Below are 26,540 nucleotides of genomic sequence, written 5' to 3' on the forward strand. Positions count from 1 at the left end.
TGTACTGAGGCAGCATCTTAAAACAGGTGGCCACTTCTCAGAAAAAAGTTCTTGAGTTACAAAGTATTTTATACCAAATGGCCTAGGAATACCTGCAACAGCAAATGTTGCTACTGTGAATAGAAAATGACAAAGGAAAAGGCAGGGAGCTGCTTTCTGAAGCCAGCTGGGAGGGACAGAGAGAAGCTGCTGAAGCAGCCAGCCCCAGTGGAGGAGGTGAGGTGCTGAGGATCACCTTGAGCTCTGTGCACAGGAGCAAACTGAGCTGCACGGAGTCTCTGCCACATCAGATACCTCCTGCAGCAATATCCTGCAGAGGCCTAAGGTTGCTGTAGCAACCAGAGTAATTTAAGAAATATTGAGAGAGGGGGAGAGCGCGCGCACAATTGTACGAACAGCAATAAAATAAAAAAGTAGAGCATGTCTTAAAACAACCTACCTCTCTCAGAAAACAGAAAAGGCCACAGAGCAGCCATAAAGGAAGAAGGCAGTTTAAGGAAGGCATGATACCGAACATGGTGTTACATGTTGCAGGATGCTAGACCACAAGAGACCCCAAACAGTAAAGAGCAAGTCAACAGAGATTAGAGGTCTTGCATCATTTGTTGACATTTTCTGCTGCCAGGTACTTTCAGGACAGTAATAGGAAAAGTTGCCAGCAATGAGGCTTCTAAGTTAACGATAAAGGCAAGACTGACTCACAGAGAAAGACACTTGAAACAGTGTCTGATTTACCATGTTATGCTTTTGGCTATGGCATAATAGGTCGTTTTAAAATGGGTTTTTTTCTTTCCCGTCTCTTGCAGGAAAAACAAGGTGATTCGTCAGAAGCTTGCATTCATTCAGGAAAAATAAACCTGTTACACCAAGGTTTCTTCAGTTGCATTTGACAGCTGCAAAATAAGGATTTAAGTTTAGAGGGGACTTATGCATGAGTCCTTTCTTGCATTAAACATGTTCTCTCAGGGTTGTGTAACCCTGTTCTCACCCATACATATACCCAAAGCAGGTTCACAAGAACACTGCAGCCATAATGAACCTGTAACAAAATTAGACGATTCTAGAAATATCATAGAAACATTCACCAGTTTCCTGAATGCAATGGAGAAGAGTGGATCAAATATCAACCGACAAGCCTTCAAAAAGCACTTAGGATTGTTTTATTTTCTTGCATGATGTGGAAGGGTGAGGGAGCCTTTGAAAGGGCAGAGACAGTAGAGGTGTGAATAGGGAAGCTTTGAAAAAAGAGAGGTGCAAGTGATCTTTGTGATAATCAGAATGATTTGGATATATCTTTACTGCTCATCCTGCACCTAACTTGCACTCCTGGACCTCTGCTTAGTTTGACATGATTTTCCATCACTGTATTGTGATAATAAACTATCACAGATCTCCAGCTGCCCCAATTTTTGATCTTGAATATCATTTTGTAGTAGTAACATATTCTTCTATTAGCTTCAAAGAGGATTTCTCTTGGAAACTACTGAACTGAATGAGGACCATGCCATGAAGGATCATGCCATCCTGCAAGAAGTATTTTCAGCCTCTGTAAAATGAAAGTAATTTTTCTACATGGAAGGCCAAGAGCCAGCAAAATCCTGTGTGTGTTCTTCATGCATAACTACAGAAGTAGCTCACTGGCACTCAGCTGGCATATACTCAAGAATCACTGAAATCAAGATCTAGATAGCTATTGCCCGATCAGTTACTGAAGTTATATTTCACCTTCAAATGGATTCCTGTGAGTAATGGTTTCTAATATTTTTATAATATGATTTTCTCTAACTGCATGGCCTTGTATTTGCCCATATTAAAATTTAAAACCTTGTTATAGTCTTTATTATAGGAAAGAAAGGTTGTCTACTCTTGCATAAACAAACCATTAATCTTCTCTGTTTCATCAAAAGCCTGTTGAATTGAACAAACATTTACTCAATGATCTTAATTACAGTGTGTGCCAGTTTATACAGTCCCAAGTGTATTGAATCTATGTAAAATGCCTTTAAAATACTGCAATTATTTTAAAGACACAAATAAGTCCAGAGATTTAAGAAAAAAATAACTAGAGTGGACTGTCTAAAAAAGTAGTCTGCTCCCACTTCATTCTTTCTTTTTGTGTTAGGGACTGATTTTTAAATTCTGCTAATCCCCACTGAGGAAACTTAATTATTATAATAACTTTTACTCAATTAAATTTAGTGAATGTATTATAACAGAAATAATTTAATGGTCAGTCATTTCATAGTAATGATCAGATATCTTTAAGAAGTAAAAGGCTACAAAACCTGTGTTCCTTTACCCTAGTCAGGTGACACCAGAAATACACAAAGGAATTCTCTATTAGATTTTTAACTGCTAAAAATAAATTGATTCTTACCTTTCCAAAACTCCCCTTCCCAATAGCCCGCAATATTTGAAAGTGGTCAAAGTTAACTGCAAAATAAAGGAGAGAAGAAAAGGAAAATAGTTTGTAGAGTGCTAAGTCAGAGTTCAGATAAGAAAAGAAATGACAGTGTTTCCAACTAATGCCATTTTACCATGTAGTATTTACTTTTTCTCTTAAAACACTAAACATATTTAACAGCTAGCAAAGAGGAATTTTGCTTTAAAATATGCTCCATTCATTTTATTCATCAACTCATCTTGGCCCAATGCTTCCAGTGCCCTGTAGCTCCAAAAAGAAACATATCTCTGTCTTAAGTAACAAGACAGTAAGTCAGCATTATGCAGCCATTAGCAGAAACTGCTCAGCATCTTCCAGAAAGATTAAGATCTATTGAAAGATACTGAATAATTCAGGTAACTAACACCTTAAGATATGTAGTAATATAAAGATAGTATTGATACAGTAATCACTCTGCAGGATAATTCCCATATTCTGTTACAGTGATGGAAGCTTGTCCCACAATGAACTCGCAGGATCAGCCCCTCAGAACTTTGCCATCTTAATACAATACATAATGCTAATATTGTAAGACTATTTCATAGATGTAACATAAGTTTCTTTTGGGAGATTTCATTTTAGCTTGGCAGTAGAATGGATTTACTCCCACTTCATGAAAATCTGACAGCACAGTCTGCCCTAGACTTTGAAGTGGTTTGCTGTGAAGGTGAGTGAGAGATTTCATTTCACAGAAATGCTATTGTTGTTGGTGTTGCATGAGACTGAATACAGCATGACCTTCAAATCTCTGGTTCATTGGTAGGTCTAGTGGTTTAAAAAAAAATCCAACATCATCCTGAACAAAATTGATATGAAGCCACCGAAACACAACCATGACAATCTGCGATACAGTTTTTACAATCACTTGTCAGAAAAGAATCACACTTAAAACTAAACTCAGTGAATCAGAGTTGACACAGTTCAGTGCAACTTAACAGGGTTTTTTTAAATTAAAACTTTCTTATGTTCCTGACTTTGGTCATGTATCATCATCACCTATTATTGCTGTAACAGGAATCAGCAAAATTATGGAGACAGACTGTCACTGAGAAAATGTGGTAACATGAACAAATGCAACAAAAATGTGACTGGCATCATGAGGAAGAAGAAAATCCTACACAACTAATAGTACTTTATATATTTGTCAAAACAGTTGTATCAGCTCAAGCTAAGCATTGAGTAGGAAGTTGCAAGGTTAATATCAAGCCACTGAAAAGGACTAAAATTTTATTTTCCCTCTTGCAGTAGTTTATGTTATTAACACCACTTAGAATATATTTAAGCATTTGTTTATTTATGGTTGCTTACATTGTCTTCAAGGAAACATGGTTGCTCCTTTCATTATTGCAGCTATAGCAACCACCTTCCTGGTAATTGCTAGAAACCAAATCCAGAGCTGACAGCGCTGAAAGCAGCAGGCTTTAGTCTTTAGCAAACAAAGATGGTAATTGTGAATATAGCAGTTAAAGAATTTGATATGAAAATGCATAACCTTGCAAAGGATGTATAAAGTACTTGGAAACTGGAAAACAAATTTTGTGCTGACTCATACAATAATTAGGGTTACCCAGATGTTTGAGAAACAAATTGTCTGTTAATGACCTGCATCTGGGGTCTCTGCTGACAGTTTTTATCAGTGGGGCACTGTTTTGCAGTTCCTGCTGGTCAATACTGGTCTGATGGACAAGACAGTTTATCAAAACCACCTTCCATGTAGACTTACATCAATTTAAATCTTGTTTCTACAAGTCATCCCTCCCAAGCACGTGCCCCTGAATGGAGGATTTCAGAGCATAATGACTGAGATCTTTAAGTTGATCCTTAATTTAGGTAGGAATTCAACACAGCATTGAAAATGTTCAAAACAGTATGTTAATCTCATTAACTTCTTTCCCAGGGAAAATTCAGCGATTTTTCCCTCCAGCATGCTAGTGTTGTCTGTGTCACTCCTCTGCTTTCAAACCTTCTGATACTTCATTTTACCAATTTTTAACAAACACATTCCTTACAGAAAGCTTAGTTTGAGTTTGTTCTTTACCTTGCAGTCATTCAGCAGAGACCAGGTCCCCAAAACAAGTGGAAAACTGTTGACAAAGTCTGTAATTATCCAAATTTCAGTCAAGCCACATTTCAGTAATTCTTGACTATATTAGTGTCCTGAAGCCCGTCTGGTTTTGAAATGCATCAGTTTATTTTGTTTTTTATAAAAGATTAAGCATTTATTTTTAGTTGAGAAGGACATTTATTGTCCATATAATTGTTATATTTTTCTGTACTTCCTTCTTTAGTGGTTTTCTGAATGAATACAATAACTTTTTTTTTAAATGGTTTTAATTGTAAATTGGATTTCCATAAGAAATAAATTATTAAATGAGGCACTAGACCATGGAACTTAAAGTGGATTATTAGTAAGTCAAATAAGTTGTTAAAAAACATAGCCATAACAATTGATCAAATTTCCTCAATTTTTATGTTTAACATGAATAGAAAGTGAGATGTTACACTTCCAGATTTTTGTTAATAAACAGAAAGCATTTTCTTTCCATAGTTCACTGTCCCATAAGCCTTATTTAAATCAAGGTACAATGATTGCAACACATTTTGTGTAAGAGAAAATAAGGATAATTTTAAATGACTGTGGAAGTATGTAAACACACCTGAGCCTGCATTTGAAATGAGCTAGGCTTGCAGCGACTGTGGTTTTCTGGAAAGGCCTAATTCACTAAAGTGAGACAACCTGGTCCCTTTTGATCAGTAAGTTTGCAGATGACACCCAGTTGGGTGGGACTGTTGATCTGCTGGAGGGTAGGGAGGCTCTGCAGAGAGACCTGGACAGGCTGGAGCCATGGGCTGAGGCCAACTGGAGGAGTTTCAATAAGGGCAAAGGCCGGGGGCTGCCCTTGGGCCACAACAACCCCCAGCAGCGCTACAGGCTTGGGGAGGAGTGGCTGGAGAGCTGCCAGTCAGAGAGGGACCTGGGGGGTTGATTGACAGCCGGCTGAACAGGAGCCAGCAGTGTGCCCAGGTGGCCAAGAAGGCCAATGGCATCCTGGCTTGTGTCAGCAATAGCGTGGCCAGCAGGGACAGGGGAGGGATCTTACCCCTGTACTCGGCACTGGTGAGGCCGCCCCTCGATTCCTGTGTTCAGTTTTGGGCCCCTCACTACAAAAAGGACATTGAATGACTCGAGCGTGTCCAGAGAAGGGCAATGGAGCTGGTGAAGGCTCTGGAGCACAGGTCGTACGAGGAGCGTACGAGGAGCGGCTGAGGGAACTGGGGGGGTTTAGTCTGGAGAAGAGGAGGCTGAGGGGAGACCTCATCGCCCTCTACAGCTCCCTGAAAGGAGGGTGCAGAGAGCTGGGGATGAGTCTCTTGAACCAAGTAACAAGCGATAGGACAAGAGGGAATGGCCTCAAATTGCACCAGAGAAGGTTTAGACTGGATATTAGGAAGCATTTCTTTACAGAACGGATTGTTAGGTCTTGGAATGGGCTGCCCAGGGAGGTGGTGGAGTCCCCATCCCTGGAGGGGTTTAAGAGTCGGGTCGACATAACGCTGAGGGATCTGGTGTAGTTGGGAACTGTTAATGGTTGGACTGGATGATTTTTAAGGTCTTTTCCAACCTAGACAATTCTGTGAAATATACTCACAACACTGTAGATTCAAAAGCTAGGGAAGTTCCTCCTTTGGGATATTAGGAAAGAATAAGAAAAGCCTTTGCAGTTGAGACCAATACCAAACCCAGCTGAGTAAAACTAAGATGCTTTAAGCAATGCCCATCAAGAAGAGACCAGCCATGCAGATGTCACATTAGTGTCACAGCCTTGATAGACAGTGAACAGTCAAGTTAAGTTCACTGCCATCTTATTACTGCACTAGTCATTTTCCTCAGGTGTTTTTAATCTCACACTCTCAACATTTTTGTCTTATTTTGTTCATCACACATTTTTTTTAGATTCTTTATGTGCTGCTTCTCTCTTTCAGTGAAAATTCAACACCAAAGGGTCACTACTTATTCTGAGAATCACAGCTCACCATGACCTCTGGCATTTCCAATGTTTAAAATATCATCAAGATCAGACACTGCCATTTCCTCTGTGCAGTGTGAATATCACAAGTATTGTGGTCTTGTTCTTTAAAACATGACATGTCTAACTCTTGTGGAGCCTGGTGTTGTAGCTAATGACATTTTTCTAGCACAAAGCCCTGCTGAGATAATGGTGTGGCTGCCAGAAGGACACTTTCTGCCGTAACAGCAATACGACTATTACTCTTTTGAAAATAGCTTTCTTGGTATCCTTTACTCCAGAAAGAAAAAAAAAATTTCCCACTTTTTGAGAACTTCTTTCATTTTACTACCACGCCATACTTTGGATATCTTAGATGTCACGTCTGAATTTGAGTCTTAGAGTATAAACATTTTTCAGAAGTCAAAAATCAGTTTATATTATCTTCAGCTAATTTTTCATACAGGTAAATCCACAGAATGAAACTGTGAGCATTAAAACAGTATGAGGGAGTTTCCTCCCAGTTTCACTGTTTTTCATAAATTTGGAAAAATCAAGAAGTGTTATAATCTCCCCTCCGCCTTTTCCCACCTTTATCCCTAAAAAAAGTCACCATTACTACAAAACTGAGGAGTATGGAGTAAAACATATATTTGGCTAACTAAGGGAGAAAATAGATCAGCATTTAATACCATATTATATAACTTGTCATAGAGTGACAGATCCCTGTTAATTTCAGAAATGAGCTATATATGCATATAAATGAAATAATTTTGTTTCTTTCCATTTAGTCATGCTCAAATAAACCTTAAATAAATTCCATTGCACATCTTCAAGTCTCTATTGATAACTGTAGGTGGAAGTATACTTTACTTCGATTATTTTCTTGGTTTCCAATTAGCCCCATATAGAGCATTTTCTAGTAGTTTTATATTTAACTAATAAAAGCTTGGATGATGGTAATGGGATTCACAAAATGAATAAAAGGTTGTGCCCTTCTTGCCAGGAAAAAAAAAAGGTCCTAGTCATTACAGATACTTGATCAAATATATTAGTATAATGAAAAACTATCAGGAATATCTAGAAAGATGGTGCTGTGTTTTGTGACCAACTTGTACACAGGAGTCCCTCTACTGCCACAGTCTTCTCATGTGACAAGTGCTTCAATATCTTCTGCCTATATTTTTCTAGTTTTCTATAGAAACATGAATCATTACACCTCTAAGCAGCTGTAAAATTAGGCATAAGATGTAGTTTAGAGCTCAGATACAAAGTAATCAGGAGAGTAATGACAGCCAATTCAGTTAATAGTGCTTAGTAAAAGCACTATAAATATTGAAAGCCATTTTCAAAGTGTGAAAAGCATACACTACTGTGGAAGTGGAGGTACAGAAATCAGTAAATGATTGACTCAAACCCCACACATCAAGTTGCCACAGAGCTGAGAACAGAACCTGGCTCTGACTTCAGACCACACCATTTCTCAGGCACATCTTTCCAACTGCATGAGTGCTGATGGAGCAGACATTTGATAAAAAACTATTTAGAGAAAGATAAAAGAACTATTTCTTGCTCCACTGGTCCCCAAGATTAAAATATACTTTGGGGAAAACATGCACATCACAGACTATTTGTTTTTTACAACTGTACTTCAAAGACATTGTATAGTTTTAGTGGAAATGCCTGGATAGTTGTGGTGGAAATGACTATTACGCTTTTTTTTAATCAGCATTATATACATAACAATATATGTTAAAACAATGAAGTCTTTTATATGTGGCAGAGGTGAATGCATTATTTTTGAGTTGTACAGTGATTTGAACCAAAAAAGAAATTACACTGATGCAGATCATTACATGTTTGTTTTGTGACATCACACAAGAACACAATTTCTACCCTTTCATTTGCAGTTTTACAAATCTAAAATATTCTCATGTTACCTGTGATTTGTTCAAGGGTAAATTACATCTAGCTCGAGAGGCAATATGTATATTGGGTGGATTCTACATAGAGCTGTTGTTCTTACTGCAACTGAGGGATAGATATACACAACATGTATATGTGACTAGCCCAAATACACCCAATAATCGTTACCTGAAAGAACTTTGTACCTCCAAGAGCAAATATCCAATCCAACATGGTCAAAGCACAGGCATACATATGCTTTGTGTCGTTAAAAGAAAGAAATCAGGAGCCTTCCAATTCAAGAAAAATTTGACCTGAGACTCATTGGGCAGCACTGCTATTATGATTTCAAAATAGTTCTGCAGTCTTCTTCATATGTTTGTCCACTTTTCAGGTTCTCCAGCCTTTTCCAGAGTGCGCTATTGAGGCTAGGCTGACAGAACCTCAGTAGGTCTTAGCAGCCATCAGAGCTTGTTAAAATGGTTACTGTACTTCCAGTAGAAGTAAATAATATAATCAAGTAGATACAGACATACATATTCAGTACTCATGATGGAGTCACCAGCTTGAATGGACATAGACAGGGCAAACAAACAGTGCTTAAAAATTAGATTAAGGGGCATAAAATGGTTAGGGTACTCATAAGGAGTTACATTCCATCATGCTCTATTCATGGCAAGTGCACTAGTGAAGAAAGATACTGTTTCAATTAAGCATGAAATGATTTTTTGTTGACGGAATGATAAAGTCAGGCACATCTTTGAGGTGAGCAAAGAGTATAAAATCCACCCAACTTCATTAGGTTTGAGTGGAATGGAATATTCCTATACATTAATTGACTGAGGAACCTTCTAATTAGAAAGTTACATAACTGAAGGACAAGAAAAAAGCCATTTCAGAGCTGGTTTTATCTCATTGATGATGAAACATGGTCTTTTCTATCATTGTATTTAGAGGCTTTGCATTTAAATTACATTACAATGTCTCAATTCTTCAGGCTTAATGAATAATTTAGTCTCAATATAAACTGTTCCTAATTATTGTTAATCATTTTTTATAATTATCTAGACTTATTTGCAATTAGAAAGAATTTAAGATCTTTTTATGTCAAACAAATTTTGTTTAAAATTCAGCTAATTTTGCATTGAATTTTAAAATGCATTTCAGTCTGATCATGTTTGCAGACTGAATATATGGAAAAATGTAATTCCTTTCTCTTGGGAAGTTCTGAGAGTTGAACATTAGTTTACACTCAAAAAAAGGGTCTTAATGGATCAAAACAATTATGACTATTTTAAAAGGTAATTTTCCTAATTTTTCAATTGCACTAAAGTATTTCCTTTTGAACTAATAACATTTTTCCATTTTAAAATACCACAAGCATATTGCAACAATAATTAGCTTCTACCCTGTTGCAACTCCAGAAGTTCAGAATAATGTCCATCTTACAAAAGGAAAGATATACTTCAGTCTCCTCAAAGTGAAACGTTTCTGTATTATCAGAGGAGTTTAATTTCAGACTTCTTGACTGATCCAAAGTGGCTTCTTTCACAGTAGTCCAGGACTATACTGTGCTTTCTTGTGATGATGACTATGTCCATCTACAAGATGAAGTCGTTGGCTGGACTATATCTCCCATTATGTAGGTATACCCATAGCATTTGCATGATTCACACTTGGTTCACTCAGAGGTGATGGTGTGTTGGATTTGGATTTACAGCAGAGAACAGGAGTATCAGATTCCAATATCTCTGAACTGTCATATCACAGAAATGTAGTCTAGCTTTGAACTGCTCCAAAATGAAAACAGCTTGAAAAGGTAAACTTGAATTCCATTCAAACTTTCAAAACCAGCTTTGTTTTCCCAGTATGAGACTTAACTTTTGTAAAGGAAAATAATGACATTTTGATTTGGCAAAAAGTTCAATTATCCATTAAAAAGTTATTCAGAGGAAAGGTTTGTTCCAAAAAACCCGAAACAGATTGACAGAGTTCCTTGTTATCTTCCATCTATGTCACCTTTCAAACATGATGAAATGGAAGCAACCTCTTCCCTAGATTGCCAAAAGCAGGGAGAAAATCTCAGTACTATGGTGCTGGAAAAGTATCATTTTATACCTCTCATTTCTATATTCTGTCAATAAATAGCTGATAACAGATAAAAGAGTGGGCTAAATAACATCTGCTGTGACGCATTACAGGAATTCTTAGTTCCTTATGTTAATCCTCCTACAAGGTAGTACTTCACATGCAATTTAGCTATGCATCAAAGCCACAGAATATTTAGATGATGCATGGTTTGCTCATCAAAAATCAGGGCCAACATAATGGGTTTCTACACTGTATTCAGTGAAATCCACCTCACATTGTATCATTAAAAGTGGGAGGGTTTCCTAAATGGTTTGGGAATTTTCTGAATGCGTTAGTTAAAATGAATATTGGAAAGAACTACGATAGTCTACCATTTTCCAAAATCCTATAAAAAAACCAGACTAGAAAATAATTTGGTGAATCAGCTAATGATTTACACTGATAGAGAAATAGGCATGTATTGCCACAAACAGAAATAAATTTGAAATCTCAAAGAAAACTAGCGTTTGAAAGCAACCAAGCTGATAAAGGAAAGATGCTAGGACTGTTTCTCAAAACTTTGCTTCCCTTTTAATTCTGTAAAATAACATAAAACCTTTTCTAATGCTTTCTGTAAAAGCTGTAAAAGAAATTAAGATGTGATTTTGCGTTCACAAGGAAACAGCAACTCCTTGTTAAACTGTTTGAACCCAAGATTAAATAAAAATTTCTCTCCAGAGCTGCTTACACCTCTAATAAGGCAAAATAAAATCATGCTGCCATTAAATACACATAGTCTGAAAAATACATCAAGCAGCTACCTGAAACCTGTAAACCAAAGTTTGCTCCTTGGGCAAGTAGAACAAGCTGCAAATCATTACAACATTTCTTTGAGAGAAGTTTAAACTGAAATTACTGAGTGCCATCCTACCATCTCAAGACCTCTGAGAAATTTGAGATACGTCACCAAAACAAAACTAAGAAAAGTCATCCTGATGCTTTGAGGGATATGAGTGTAATCTTCTGTCATCCACTCGGAGAGTTTTACAGGTAGCAGAGACTTGTCAACAAGCCATTGAAGTCAGCACAAAAAGTCCTATAGCTGTAAATTGCAGTAGGATTTTGATCTAAGAACACTCTCATTCGCTTTTGCTAGGTCTGCTGAAAGGTTGCCCTGTGGTAGCATTAGTAAGGGCTTCACCAGGAGCTCCAGGGACTGGAGGGGTTCTTGTAATTGTTATCCTAGGGGAAACCAAAAGTTTATTGTCTGTGGAAGGTGTGGGAATATTTGGTTGTTGCTTTGCTCCACAAGAATTTTAACACTGATTTGATGAAATTAGCTACTTCTTTCTGAAGGACTGAGCACAAATAGTTGTTTACTGGCATAGGTTAAAAGTACTGATCAGAAAAGCTCTTGGGACAGCACATCTCTCCCACAGTATTTCTTGAGAGCACAAGATTAAAAATTAAAGTAAATTTTCTTTGTTTGATGCCTCTTTAAAACTCATCCAAAATTTAATCATAAAAATTTATAATTGGAGAGTTTGGTGTGTTGCCTCTGACATCTTCAGACAGGTTACTCCGCTTGAGAGGCATACACAGGTACTCTGAGGTGACTGAAAAGAAGAGAGTAATTGAAAAGCAAGTTTTTGACTGCCATGGTTTGCTTGAGTAAATGTAGGAAGAGATGAGAAGAAAAAAAATATCCTTTTTAAATAATGTCGATCTGAAGGATACAAAGCAATATGAAAGTTTTGATCTTTTGATTAAGAATTTGATTTCAACTCCAGTGAAAGCAAACAGAAAATTATCTAGATTTGTGGTCTCACATTTTTGCTTTGCGCCTGCTTTCGATTTTACCTCTTTTCCACCGTAGAAGGAAGTAAAAGAATTACAAAATCTAAAGGTCTACACTCATCTCAGCTGAAACGAAAAATTTCTCAGTATTGATTCATGACAACTTTTGCTTTGCTATTTTTGTTGTCTATCTGTGTCCATGCGGAGTGTGTGTGCATTTATGATTGGTTTTTTTCTGAGATCAGAATGTTTCAGGAAATATTACTTTTCATTTTGCTTTTAGGTTTTCACTAGAAAGATTTCTATTTTCAGACAGCCTAGTAATGAGAGGAAGTGGAAAATACTTATATTTCCCAACATCAGGAGCATAACTTAGATGCTTTGGAGCTTACACACAAACAAATTTCTCTCTAAGACAACCTTACCAACACTGCGGTTTAGCCCTTTTTTATGATCCTTTACATGTGCTGCAATGACAAAAGCATATGATCATCCAGGTGAAAGACTTGCTCTTCAAAAACCTGACAAGAAAATGAGACAGTCACATGGACACCATATCTGGCACATTGCAGACAGCAGGAACAGGGAGAAGAGCAGGAGCACCCCATTCAGTGGCAGTATGGATGTTTCGATTAAGCTAATCATGACGCTTTATGATAAACTACAAGGCTAGTTCTGTTAGAAGTCTGGTTTCAAGGGTGGTAGAATGAGATAGCCACTTTCATAAGGGAGTTAAAGTCTGTACTAAAAAGTACTGTATGTATTTTACTTTCCCAGAAATTGATATCAAAGAGATCAAACCCTGAGTCCTGTCCCATGAAAATATGCCAACTCTAATATTTACATTTCCTACTCATGCATAAGTGAGCACAGGTGATAAAGACAAATTTAAAATGATCTCCTAAATAGGTCTTTTGACCTAGATGGCAATCCCAGGAAGGCAACCAATTAGCCTTCTGAAGATAAGTAGTAATCATAATAAACATCCCATACCAGAAAGATTTAAGCTAATACAATCTAAAGTACAACTGCTATTATTTGAAGGCAAAGTTACACTTTTAAACTAATGAATATTAAATTGTTTCTTATTAATAAATAAACAAAAAAAGTCAAATACAGTTGGCAGAGCTAGGCAGAAAACTCAAGGAACATGAAATGTGACATTGTAAAGTGTCATCTGGACAATCTAGAAGGGATCAAGCCTAAGTTGATAGCATGTCTTCATGGGCAGTGCGGTATAAAACAAGAAAGAATGACCATCTGTTTAGTGTCACCATTGATGATGTGAACTGCAAAAATTAGCACAGAGAATGATACATTTTACTTGTCTTTTCTGGGGATAATACAAGGTCTTCAGAAATCCCAGTGATGACTAATGGTACAGGCAATAACCAAGGTGAAGCTCCCTTGACAGGTACCTAAGATTTTAAATGCAGCAGCTGAGACAGCCTAACAGGAAAAAAAAAAACCACAAAAACAGAATACAGAAGCAGCAAGCATGAACAGAAGCTAATACTGCAAAAGGCAATTCAGTTTATAATTATTTCTGACCCAGAATATCATCTAAACCAAAAGGTATCAACAAGCTCAGAAAGGGGTAGAAGTGCAACATATTGCAGACTCAAAGTGGGGAAGAGACTCAGACTGTGATTAAGAAGAGAGATCTGTGCAGGGAAACCACAAACAAGGCATTTTAATGCTACTTCCATGCCCATGGAGGTGGAGGGGCACTGATCTGATCAGTACCATGGTACCATAGTCTGAGAGCAAGAACACGAGTGCTGATGATGGGTCATCAGCCTAGATGGTCTTGACTGCATAGGTCAGTTTAGTGTAATCCTTCAGCAGCATTTTAAAGCAGCTCTTCTCCACATCTCATTATTCTTCTGTTATGATGACTGATTAATTATCAATATATCAAGCTAAGAAGATAATTGGACTTCAAATACAGGGCTTTTCACTTCTAAATTTAACAGAAAAGTGTTTTGCCAATTATTAGGCCTTGCATAAAGGACACAGCCAGCATAAAGATGAAACAATAACCAAATTGTATTTGATACAAAAGGGTCAGTACATGGTTGAGCACTGGGAGTACAAGTCAGTCAGATTATACATAACTGACATCAATCCCACTGACCCCAACAACACCGCACGACCAACAATGGGTGGAATAAATGGTGAAATGCAGTTTCCCATAGAAGGGACGGGAGACAACCGAGTCAACAAGCCAAATACATAAGACCAAGGAAGCCACATACTGAATCTCTACACAGCCCGTGTTTACAAAAGCCAGACCTGAGTGGAGCCCAGTCCCAGGGAGGCAGGAGGTCCTTCTCCAACAGGGAACTCTGCACAGAGCATCCACCTCACAGACAGACACTGCCCCTGCCTGCAAGTGGTCCCAGCTTTTATCCCTCAGTGGGACACCTGACCTTGGGTTACTCAGTGCAGGACACCTGGGGTCATTTACCCAATGGCTCTGTCTGCAAGGCCGCCCACCCTGGAGGGAAGCCTAAAGGGAAACTCACCACCCCCTGGTGAAGGGCTGTGGGAATCACCCATATGTCAACCTTAATTTGGGGCTTGGGGTTGAAACCCCAGCATTTCAAAAAGTGAAAGGAATTTGCATTGCTAAGTGTACTACTATTTTTCAACAAGCAGTACATAGCCACAGATTGTTGTGAAAAGCCTGTAACGACTGATCAGGGATTTTACATATTGGTGTATAACTCATTCCTATGAAAAATATCATCAGAAGTCAGATATTTCTCTGTATGGACTAAAATGTAAAATTTCTCACCTTTGCTAAATAACCATCATCAGTGTCTGTCAGTGGCCAGAGCCTGGGTAACTACACGAGCCTACAGGCCAGAAAAGCTTTAGTGGTAGTTGGATACAGTTACACATTAGTGTTGTAGAGATGTTCACTTCTTGTGCACAGGATTCACTGTGATTTACCAGATGAAAGCACATGATTCTCCAGTTAGGCTGGCACTGAAGATATGTGACATGAAGAACTGCAATTATTAGGTTATTATTAGATTTGGTGCACTGGATAATAATGCAACTGACTTAAGTTCATAGTTCTGAACTCATTGCTACATGAAAATGATTAGGATTTAGTTAGGCAGTGTCAAATCTTCAGGATAGTCATAGGGTAGTTTACCATAACGGAAGGTCTTTGCAACTGATTTAGCTGCATCTACATTCTGTTAGCATATAGCGTTCAGGTAACATATTTTCTAGTAGAAAAGTTTCTTTTGCATAGACTAACTTGTTTTAGTGGAAAGTAATTGGAACTTCTGATATCATCTTAATCACTCATCTGTGTATCCTATTATAAAGCAGTAATTTATAAAATTTTACTATTATAAACTTAGAAGTCATTGAATTTATTTTTTTTAAGATCAGTGAACGTTTTAATTAAAGATCGTTTTTTTGCTGCTATGAAAAGAGTTTTGTTTTTGCAACAGGACAGAGATTTGGTTCAGAAAAGCTATTAACTTAGTAGCAACACTGGAAACATCAATAGTTGTCAAGGAACAATTGAATTGATGTACTAGACCTTATCACAGCCAGTGAATAGAAGGAAAGCCTTTGTGAGTCTCCATGCTGTTCATAGCTCTTTCGAAGGGTAAACTTGTCATTGAAACTAAGGAGAAAAGTTTCAGGACCTGCTCAAATGTAAAATGTCTTTAAGACTTTTCATAAATGATAGAATATAGCTCCCTTTTGTTGAGAAAAGTTTCTGATTGACCATGTTGCTTACTTACGAATTAGTTGACAAAAAGAATTTCTGAAATTTATTGCAAGGAGAAACAGGTTGTCAGGTATGTCCAACAGAAAAGATACTCCTTGAGAAAATGTACTGCTAAAATACAGAAGCTCTAAATTCCACTTTAACAGTAATAGACTTCCTTGTGAGATCAGGAATCACATAATAGTCTACAAAGCATCTTTTTCAGCTAGAAAGTGGGAATATTCACCTCCCTCAGAGTTACTATGAGAATAACCTCATTAATAACTGAGCTGGAAGGCTCTCTGAGGGAAGTTGCTATGGGAATAAAATGTCAAATTTCAGTGAACCAAACCGTTTTCTCCTACAATAAAATTTACTAGAGTGATCCCCAGGTGATGGAAAATTCTTTAAATTAATTTACCAACAAAATTCTCAGTGAGGCATCAGTCAATCTGATCTACATGAAGACCTCTATAATGCCAAACATGACAGGGAAAAGCTAAGAAGCTAAGAAACCTCTTTGCTTTAAGCTCTTTTGGGCACTGGCTTTGAGAACACTGTTCTTGCAGAGCAGGATTTCAGAAAATGAGTCTTGGTGCTATGTTAATGGGAGTTTAGGGAGCCATGTAAGCAGGATTTTACCCAAACACCTGGACAAAGTATGAGTTCTGTTTTTCTTCTAAATTCAGATCCCAAGAGATAAGGAATCTGTCTACAAAATTGGGTCTGGAAGAATTATCTCTTCTATATTTAACCACAACTACAAATGAAATACTGGGGGCAAATAAGGACACTAAAGGATCTGAAAGATTCACATTGCAATTGGGATTGCCTACCACTCAGTGTTTTCAAACCTAGCCAACCCCATGGGCTTCAAATGAATGATGTCTTTTCTAACCTGCAGCAGAAGTGTGCCTGAAGTGCAGAGCCATAGGCTTGTTATTCATTTGTCATTGTAAGTTTAAAGCTCATCAGTTTGATAGCATTGATGTTCCCCCAGGAAAAAACATTCCAAAGAAGCAAGCAAACATGTGGGTTATAAGTGTGGCTGTCCAGCTCTGGTTTATCTTTTGGGATTTGAAAATAGTATTGAAATTACAAGAATTTCAAAAACATTTGAATATCATTTCTGAAGATGTCCAGGCATTTGTGTCTCCTGGCTCTTTCTCACCAAAAAAATCACAAATTTCAATGTGAAAAACAACCTGTTTTCTGCAAAACAACTCAGGGCTCTGAGGCCACTAACTGGCCTTGCTGGCCAGCTTCCCTTGTCCCCCCTTGTTTCCCACAACCACACTGCCTGGCTCAGGAGTTCCATTGCAGCTCAGGCCTGGATCAGGCCACTATGAAATGAGAAAGAGCCATGAAGTGCAACTCAGCAAAGCCATGGCAGGTCCCACAAGGCTTCTCATGGCTCTTCTGAGCTGCATTTCAGCTCAGTCCTCAGCCGAGCTAGATTGCAGGTACTTCCGTGCCTCACCATGTACCTCAACTACCCTCTGGACTCTTGGTTAACCCCACTTGTATCACTGATCTGCTCTGCTTGCCTGGGGACGGGAGAGCTGCACCCTGCCCGCTGCTGTCGCACAGTGGCATTTCCAGAGCTACAGCCTGGGCCACAGTTTTAGAGCAGTGGGATCCAACTACAGGAGGTAAGTTTGCACAGCAGTAGCTGAGGCTAGAATGAGGACTGGAAACAGAGAAACCTGCCTCCCATTGCAGTAAAAGGCAATGTTCATTCAAATTAGCAGCACATATAGTGAGTACATTTAAGTGCCAGAGCTCCAGCACAGAAGAATTAAAGAAAATTTGAAGTATTCTATCACTGCCTGGCCACAGAGAAGCACCTCAGAGTCCAGCAGAAGCCAGATGCCTCTTACAGTAGCCAGATTTCCATTGACTGATTAAATAAAAAAAACCCTTACTTTTAAGAGGGCTGACTTATTCCATTAACTTCAGCCATTAGCCCACCCATAGTTACCATCCTCCACAATTCAATTACTTTCACTATGTACTTTAGCACTCAAGTTGCATCTTACTCATAGGTCTCGTAAATGTTTAAAATGAAGTTATACTTCTAAATAAAAAAAAAAAACAAGACCCAAAACATTTTAGGGATGGAACCTCAAACCCAAACTTCTGAGGTTCCAGAAGGACTGCCCTAAATCTACTTTTACAGTTCGGATTTTGTTAGTTATCTGGAGCCAAAAAGGGCTTTTTGATTCTAGCTAGGATTCCTACTGTGTGAATCATTTCATTTCATTTCATAAGAATCATTTCACTTAGTCTGCCATTTTGGAGTAAAAGCAGGTCTCCCAAAGGTTTTTTTGCCTACATGTTCAAGACCAAACTTTTATTGATTCAACATGATTGATTTTTCCCAACTTCAATTGAAGCAATATCCTGTCTTATTAGTTAATGTTAAATATGCCTTTCTATTTTGATACTTCACCTTTGGTGACTGTTTTCCTTCAGGGTGTATAGAAATAATGGAAAAAACCTGATAGTAACAGCTATATTTTATTCATAAAGAACTTGCAGAATTTCAGTGCAACACAAATTTCTTCATCTCAAGGTTTACAGATAAATATTTAATGATGAAATTGGTAGTTTTGGCACCAAGACTGAAAAAGATGCATTGACTTCTGTACGTATCATGGCCACCTAACTGCAGAAGTTTTTTTACTTGGAGCTGATGACTTATTCTCTGATCATTGCACTGCTTACCTCTGGGAAATCCTTCAGTGATGAAGTAAAGATAAAAGTATGTGTATTTACACATCACAAGTAATTACACCAAAGATGATAGGACCATGCATTGCTGAAAACAGTAAATATGAATAAGAAAATCAGGACCTTTGGCTTATCTATCCAGTCTTAAGATTAGGAGTGAAACATGAAAGATTTAAAGCAAAACAAACATAGATACACTCACAAAGCAAACCAAATCCACCTCATCTCTATTCCTAGGCTTTCACGTCACCTGGCACAGAGCTGACTGAGGGGGGGAAGAGGACTCCAGACCAGCCACAGTTCCCAAATTATGGCTGGGGGTTGGCATTGACAACAGAAGGTCAGTAGACTCTCTAATTCACACCTTAACTTATAAAGATTTACCTTACATCATCACAGGAATAAATAAAAGATTTATTTGATGAAAAGGGTTGCTAGTGGACAGATATTAATGGAAAGAACATAACTTCTAATTTTAAGAACAGAAGTTATTAGGCACAAAGCACAAACAAATAGTGAACTGCAGAGGATAAAACTGCTCAATGTAGCAGAAGGTTTGTTAGCCTTAATGTCTGAAGCATTTGGTGGTATTAAATGTGCTTATACCAGTTCTGTACCACAGAAACAGAATATCAAGTTTAATTATAGATGTTAGATGAAAATAATAAATATTGGTGACTCAGTTCTAGAGTTCCCTACCACATATACTGGGTTGTTTTGACAAGGATAGTGTACGTATAAAAATAACTGTGTGTATATAGATATATAATTATTCTCTAAAAATATATGTGTATTTATATTGTAACTAGGGTGAAATGATAGATCAGTAGATTGGAGCTTCATCTAGCTATTTATGAAAAGAATAGTAAACAGCCTAGGTTTCCTCACAATATAGAATGGAAAGCTTTTAAAATAGCAAAAAATTTTATTTCCCACCACCAGGTCTATTCTTTTTTTTTTTTTAATCTTAATCAACAAATACAGGTTGAAAAAGGATTGGAAGAGTAAAGACTAGAAGAAATAGATTGTCTATGACAATAGTCAGCAGTCTTTCCCAGATGATCTGCTGGGCTAAGTTTTTCTTTTCCAAATTAGAATGTAGCACCGCAAGAGGTTCTTTGCAACAGCCAGGATATCCTGTCACTTGAAACATCAGGATGTCGTTGATTCACATATGTCTGTGGATCAAAAGATGTATATGATCTACCTAGCAGAGGAAGGTCAGGAAGCTGAGAGACGAGCCTGTAGTTATTCATTTGCATTTGTATGCTCAGGGAAGCATTCAAAATTCTCTCCATCTCACTCGAAACAGTGAGAAAACTGAATGCCACAAGCAGTATCTTTTCTCCGTAAGGGACAGCAACGACACTAAAAGGGTCGCTTTCTATTAATGCATTTAAAATCCATGCCTGTGCTCCCTCCAACACCTACGAGACAGACTGATGGCTCCTGGCTTAGGAGAACCAAAGGACTGAAGTCAGGGCAGCACTCAGCATTAAGTGCTTGAAACCACTGAAAACGTGGTGTCTCTTCACTGTCGTACATTTTCTAAACAGCAGACATAACTCCTCACTTTCAGAAAAGCCTTGTGAAAAGCCATTCAGAGAGAAGATGCTACCCTAGCAATAGCTAGAATTTGCCTAGCTAGCAAATGAGCTCCACTTGCACGTCTTGCCTCCCACAGCCACAGCAAACTGCCCAGGCAGCTGTTCTCTACCTGCTCTCTTCTCCCATTCACCAGTAGAGAGTTCCCTAGCTCCAAAAGAAGAAGGAATGCCCCGCTGAAAGTTTGGGTCAACAGGAAAAGTTCTCTAGCTATGACTCTCTTCCAGCAAAATCTCACAGCATTTAGTGGTGACATTTTTGTTTAACAGAAGATGAATAAATCCTTCAAGAAAGTCTTTCAACACTGAGATTTTTGCAGAGAATTTCATACTAAAAATTTATTTTTCTTTCTAAGGTATTTTTATCTGCTATTACTATTTGCTCCATAAACCAATCCTGTTTAATAGTTTATTTAAAAACTTCAGCAAAAGACCTCAAAGATGTGTCACTGGGCTGGAAAAGAGTTGGAAATAATGGCAGAATTGGCATACTGTTGCTTGAAAAATCACATGCCAAGGCTGGGCAGAGAAGAATCTCATGAAGCTGCAGAAGACTTCTGGCTAGTCTGTTTCTCCTGTTAATATCAAACCAATCTCAGTAAAGGCTAACTTTTTTTTGCAGCAATGTCCTGCACATAATATTGTGTAGCTATCTCTGTAGTTTTCACATGCTAAAACAGCCAAATTTGAAGCAGGACTTAAAATAATGACTTTTTCTTACTTCTCCAAAAGGATCCTTTGATTAGCTTTTGTTCTTTGACTTCAAGTTCTGTGGAGTACATGACAGCGCCTAAGACGTGGTATTGCTGCAAAAGAGTTCACAGGCTTTTACAGCTTGGACAAAGATTTATCTAAACTTACCCTCAAAAGACATAAAAACAATCTTCATAACATAATGTGAAAACAATCCAGGAGGAAGCAGAGGATAGTTTCAGAAAGGTGTGAAGGACACTCAGGAGGCTAATGGTGATTTTGTGATTATATTGCATCGCTGTTTTAACACGATGGCTAAGGACAGTTTTCATTGCTCAGCAAGGGAGGCAGAACAATATCAAAAGGAAACAATAATTACTGAAAGGATTAACTCACTTTGCATTTTTAGATCTTAAAAAAGGAACAGCAGGTGTTCCCTTATCACTGTAAAAGTAGGAAAAAGAAGGAAAATATTTTTTGTCATTGCAGTCTATTGCCTCATGGTATATTTATCTTACTTAATACAACACACTTTCTTACACAGAACAGTGTTAGTAATACAATGACAAAGTCAGTGCTCTATTTCATTTACTATTGAATCAAGCTAACAATGATAGGGGAGAAAAGCACATCAGCTGTAGAACTTACCTAAAGGTTTCCAAACGTCAAAGAACTGGAATTAAAATACTTTAAAAAAAAAAAAAAAAAGAGAGAGAGAAAATGAGAGAGAAAGTAGAAATAAATTCAAAAGCAAGAAAATATTGCCAGATTGAAGTAGGAGGCTAAAAAGAACAGATTTAATTCATATTTCAGTTTGAATCAGATAAACAAACTGTAGGATGGATTTGATGAATATATCCCAAAGCAAAATTTTCAAACTAGAAAAAGGTAGAAAAGGATTAATGAAACATATAATGCAGACTTTATATTATTATATGATATGAAGAAAATATTTATGGGATATAAAATTTGAGAAATAAATTTCAAATTCATCAACTATGTTTAGTTATCATTCAGGCTTTAAAAACCTGTACAATAGGCTGCCACCAACTCCAGTAATGCTAAGGAGGGCTCCTTCAATTTAAAAGGAAAATGTCTTTGTCTTAATTATGGAATGAATGAAAGCAACTTATGCATCTATATTGCACTTGATAACTATGTCAGAAAACTGGGTACAACATTTCTAAGAATGAAAGGATTATAGAATTTGATACTCTTGTGTCAAGACCTGTGACAGAGATCATAAAAAAGAGGCATAGGAGAAAAACTGATTATATCTAGAAAGAATTTTCCACTGGTCATAGCAGAAACTAATCATATGCAAAACTGAAAGAAGAACCCTAATGGACTGAATACAAGTGAAATAAGCTGAAATCATAGAATCACTTAGGTTGGAAAAGACATTTAACATCATCAAGTCCAACTGTAAACCTAACATTGCCAAGTCCAGCACTAAACCATGTCCCTAAGGGCTTGGTTGCATACTGCTAGGCTTCCTGACAGACAAAGAAAGCCAAATTGGAAAATAAAGAAATTTGACCTCAGCCTCTAGGACTGAGACAGTGATTTCAGAAGAGGCATCAGATTTTTACAAAGATTTTTTTAAGGAGTTCAAATTTCCAGTGATTAAAAACAAAACTGTCCAATTGCCTCACAAATCCTAGCCTGTCCATTCAGACTGTTTCATTTTCATATGAAAAAACACAAGTTGGAAATTAAGGAAGATGAAGATGGGATCAAACTGATTAGGTGAGAGGTCATTACAGTGTAAACAAGTCTTCTGGTTACTGGGGTGGACAATAACTTGTCTGGGAACAAAAGGAAGAAAGTCCTCATTTCTGTGACACAAACGTACACCTGTACTCTTAGAGTTCCTTGTTACTGGACACTTCAGGTGAATGCTGACTGCCTGAGGGCCAATATATAGCACTATGATTTTCTTGAGGACAATCTGAAAACAGTCACATGATGCACTTTTTTAATATTTGTCAGATTCTGGTAAGTGAGGAATCTCAAAGGGAAAGCCTGGTAGTACTCACCAGTGAAGCAACAGATGCCTTCGTACTGTCTTCTCTAGAAATAAAGGTACAGTACTAGTATCTACCAAAAAATCCCCTATGCATAGGAGAAGTACAATGAAAGCCCATCTACTACATTAGAACTTGAGGTGTACTGTATACATATGATGCAACATTTATACAGTATAATATTAATTTCTAAGAGTTAAGTCAAAGGATGTTCCATGAAATACTGTATTAAGAGAATCAGTTCCAGGTCCTGATGAATGCATTAACATTCAACCTTCTCTTGTATTGAGAAGGTGGAGGCATCTTGGGCTCCAATATTTCTCATCTGCAGATACTGTGTGATATGAACAGGCATTTCTGTAAAGGAAGTAGTTTCCTGGGATCAAATGCAGACAAATAAAAGCCAGTGTTATCCTTCAAAACATGTATTGTAATGTATTAGAGACTTAACCCCAGTCTCTAGACTGGGTAAACCAGAGAGTAGACCAGCTTTGTACTTTAGAGAGTAAACCAGCTTTGTTCTTCTTTAACCAATGGAGAAAAAAGTCAAGATACTTGCCTGTTCTGTTTCTGCCAACACCCTGTACTTGTGTTTCATGCCAAATTGTGATTGAGTCCAAGGAAACTCAGAATATGATTTAGTTAAGAAAATGACGTTTATTGCTAGCACAAATTTTTGATCTTTGCAGAATAATAATCTTTTACTTTTTCCTGTTGTATGGAAGCTTACATATACACATATATACAGTGTTCACAATACAACAGCAAATTCGGCAACATCTCAACATAGGCTTATATTAGGCAGTTAGTGCAGTTTAAGGTAATCAATTTAACTAGTTCATGAAATTAAGCAAAACCGTGCTCGAGAGAGATCAGGTCCCCTGATGTGTACACTGGTTACTACTGCTGCTTTTTGCTCTCCAGAAAGTCCTTGTCTCTTCTGCTAAATTTAGTGGATAAGTCCCCTACTTTTTGTCCCTTCTCCCCACATGTTTTACCATGATAGGATACCGTGGAGCTCCACTACCAGGATGAACTTGAAGTTGTCCTTTTCTTTTGAATATCCTCTCAGAAATTTTTACTTTGTGTTGATAGATCTCAGTAGCAACCTTATCTCTTCCACACCTTCCCCATCATCTCAGCATTAGCTCACTTCAGCTAAATTGAAATACCGTGAACCCTCCAAAATCAACGTGACAATCTTTTCCTCTTTACCACCCTTCAGCCCTTCGGCCCAGGTGTCACTGCCCACTAGGTTTTGTATCAGGGCGGTTTCTTCTCCTGCTTTCCCAGCCTTGCTGTTTAATGAGTAAAATAGAAAAAAGTAAGAGTCTTGTGCTTGACCAACAACAAAACCCTGCCTTCTTTGTTCTTATGCCCATATTCTGAAGAGACTCTACAAAGACAGTCCTAGTAGGATAGGACCTACTTTCTTTGAGTATCTATAGCAAGATGACAGTTCCCTACTATTTTTTCTTATCTTAGAAGATTTTCTCATCTTCTAATTCACTCAGGTACAACACCTGATTCCAGCCTGAACTTCCTTCATTCACCAGACAGCATGTTACTCAAGGTTCATAAAAAACTTCATTCCCACATTACTGCTGGCTTTGTAACCCACATTCACACATCCACATCAAGGAATTCTTCCACTTTCATGCCAGATGCTACCAATGACACAGTGAATGTCACACTGTAGTCTGATGGGAGGAGATAGACCTGTTCCCTGTTGTTCTGTGGGAAGGTGTCAGAGGGGAATGAATGCAACCAGCCTCATGATCTCCCTGGCAGAGTGAAAGGCTGGTCTTTTGAACTATACTAGAAGTGAAGTCAATATTGAGGAGTAGAGTCAGTTTAATATCTCTGTACATTTGAACACCATTTGTCCATAGGAAAACTAAGCATATACTTTTCAGTGTGTTGCTTCTCCCACCATTTGGCTTCTCCAGTTCTGAAGAAGGCAGGTCTCTGAAAGACTACTCTTTTGGCACAGAAAACAACAGCACCACAGCTGAAGGAGCAGAGCCTTACCTTTTCACTGCAAGAAACAGCTATGGGCAGGGATAGGAGACAATTTATGAGTTTGCAAAGGAGTGATTGCAGAAGCAATGTTGTTGAGATTTACACAATCATCTTGTTTTTTGACAGTTTATTTCACATTCAGAGTTTTCCATGATCTTGGATATGAGTCTCTAAGCTTAACCTGCTTGATGCTTCATTAGGTTTGTATTATTTAGACTTAATTACCCAAAAAGTCCATCTTGACATCCAGGCACACAATGTAACACACATAGCAACATGGGTAAAATGTGACCTCTCCTGAGCGCTTACACTTCCTAAATAACAAACTACCATGAAATTCCTTAAGACTCTTAGAGATAGGTGTCATGCCAACTGCTTGTGTAAATTTTGTAAGGCTACAAAAGCAGCAGCAAAGACTTACATGATGCCTTTGTTTATGGCAGAGGTTCTGACAAGGATGTTTCCGCCAAAGCAGAAAATTACGTCTTGAAATTGGAGAAAATATATTTAGAAAGAATCTTAAAAATTCATCTGGTCTATCTCTAAGCCATTGCTGGGAGAGATTTTGTTGAATCTGGATGATGGTAAGGTAAATTAAAATTGTTAAATATGTTAGCTGTCCCTTGAAAGAGTCTTGGTTCTAATCCAGACAGTGTGAGGTAAATCAGATATTGCACATTTTTAGGACAGTCAAATGGGGGAACAGAAATGCAAGTGCAAGAAGCCAAGCTTCTCAAGAAGTGAGCAAGAAGCTAAGATGGAAGTGCCAGATTCATCCTGCTTTTCTTTAGAGTTTCCAGGTGAAAAGGGAAATCTGTGATCTAGTATTACACTTCACTAAATTATCATTTAGTGTCTGAAGAGGTCTACATAATTTGTGTACATTGTACCAAAGCTTTAAGAAGCTTTTAAGACTGACTTTTAAGAAGTTGGGAAGATAATGGCTGATAGTGATTGCAATGCCACGATATTCCTTCTGAACCTTCTTTGGCACAGATAATGCTAACTCTTGACAACAGTTCGGCAGTTTGCCTGGAATTACCATATTGTTCTTCTGTGCTATCCTTTCTGTCTCTATTCTCCTACTGTCTCGTACCATGCTGTAACTGCATGCTTGACACTGATTACTATTTTGTTCTGTGTTTGTACAGACACTAGCATTACGGTTTCTGAAATCTGTTGCACTACACATAGTGATGACTTCAAGTCTACAGTTAACTAAATGGAAAATAAAATTGTATATAATTCAACATGGTCATAAAAGAAAAAATAAAAATCCAATGGTCTGGATCTTATTTATCTAAAACCTTGATATCCAGCATAAAATAATGCCTTCAACAGCTGTTTTATCCACTTTTTGACACAGAACTGTCTTAGAGAGTTTTTAAGTCACAATGTGGTATTCCTACCCAAATCCAGTTCTAAAAGGGAATAGGAACACTCATCTTCGCAAAGGAAAAAGTAAAATGTTACATAATCCGACATAGAAATTGCATGAAC

At 37.7% G+C, this 26,540-nt stretch overlaps 1 protein-coding gene across 3 annotated transcripts in view; it reads right to left on the reverse strand.

The window, feature by feature from the left end:
- STK32B (serine/threonine kinase 32B) overlaps positions 1-26,540 on the reverse strand; it is a 178,603-nt gene that overhangs the window by 146,094 nt on the left and 5,969 nt on the right. For all 3 annotated transcript variants that reach the window (XM_074903755.1, XM_074903753.1, XM_074903754.1), the window contains exon 2: positions 2,378-2,433. Coding sequence is in view for 2 of the 3 variants with exons in the window: in XM_074903753.1 (XP_074759854.1) it covers positions 2,378-2,433 (56 nt within the window). In the remaining variant the exon portion in view is untranslated. The remainder of the gene's footprint in view (positions 1-2,377; positions 2,434-26,540) is intronic.

This window comes from Athene noctua, chromosome 4 (genome assembly GCF_965140245.1).
Source record: "Athene noctua chromosome 4, bAthNoc1.hap1.1, whole genome shotgun sequence".
Lineage (NCBI taxonomy): Eukaryota > Metazoa > Chordata > Aves > Strigiformes > Strigidae > Athene > Athene noctua.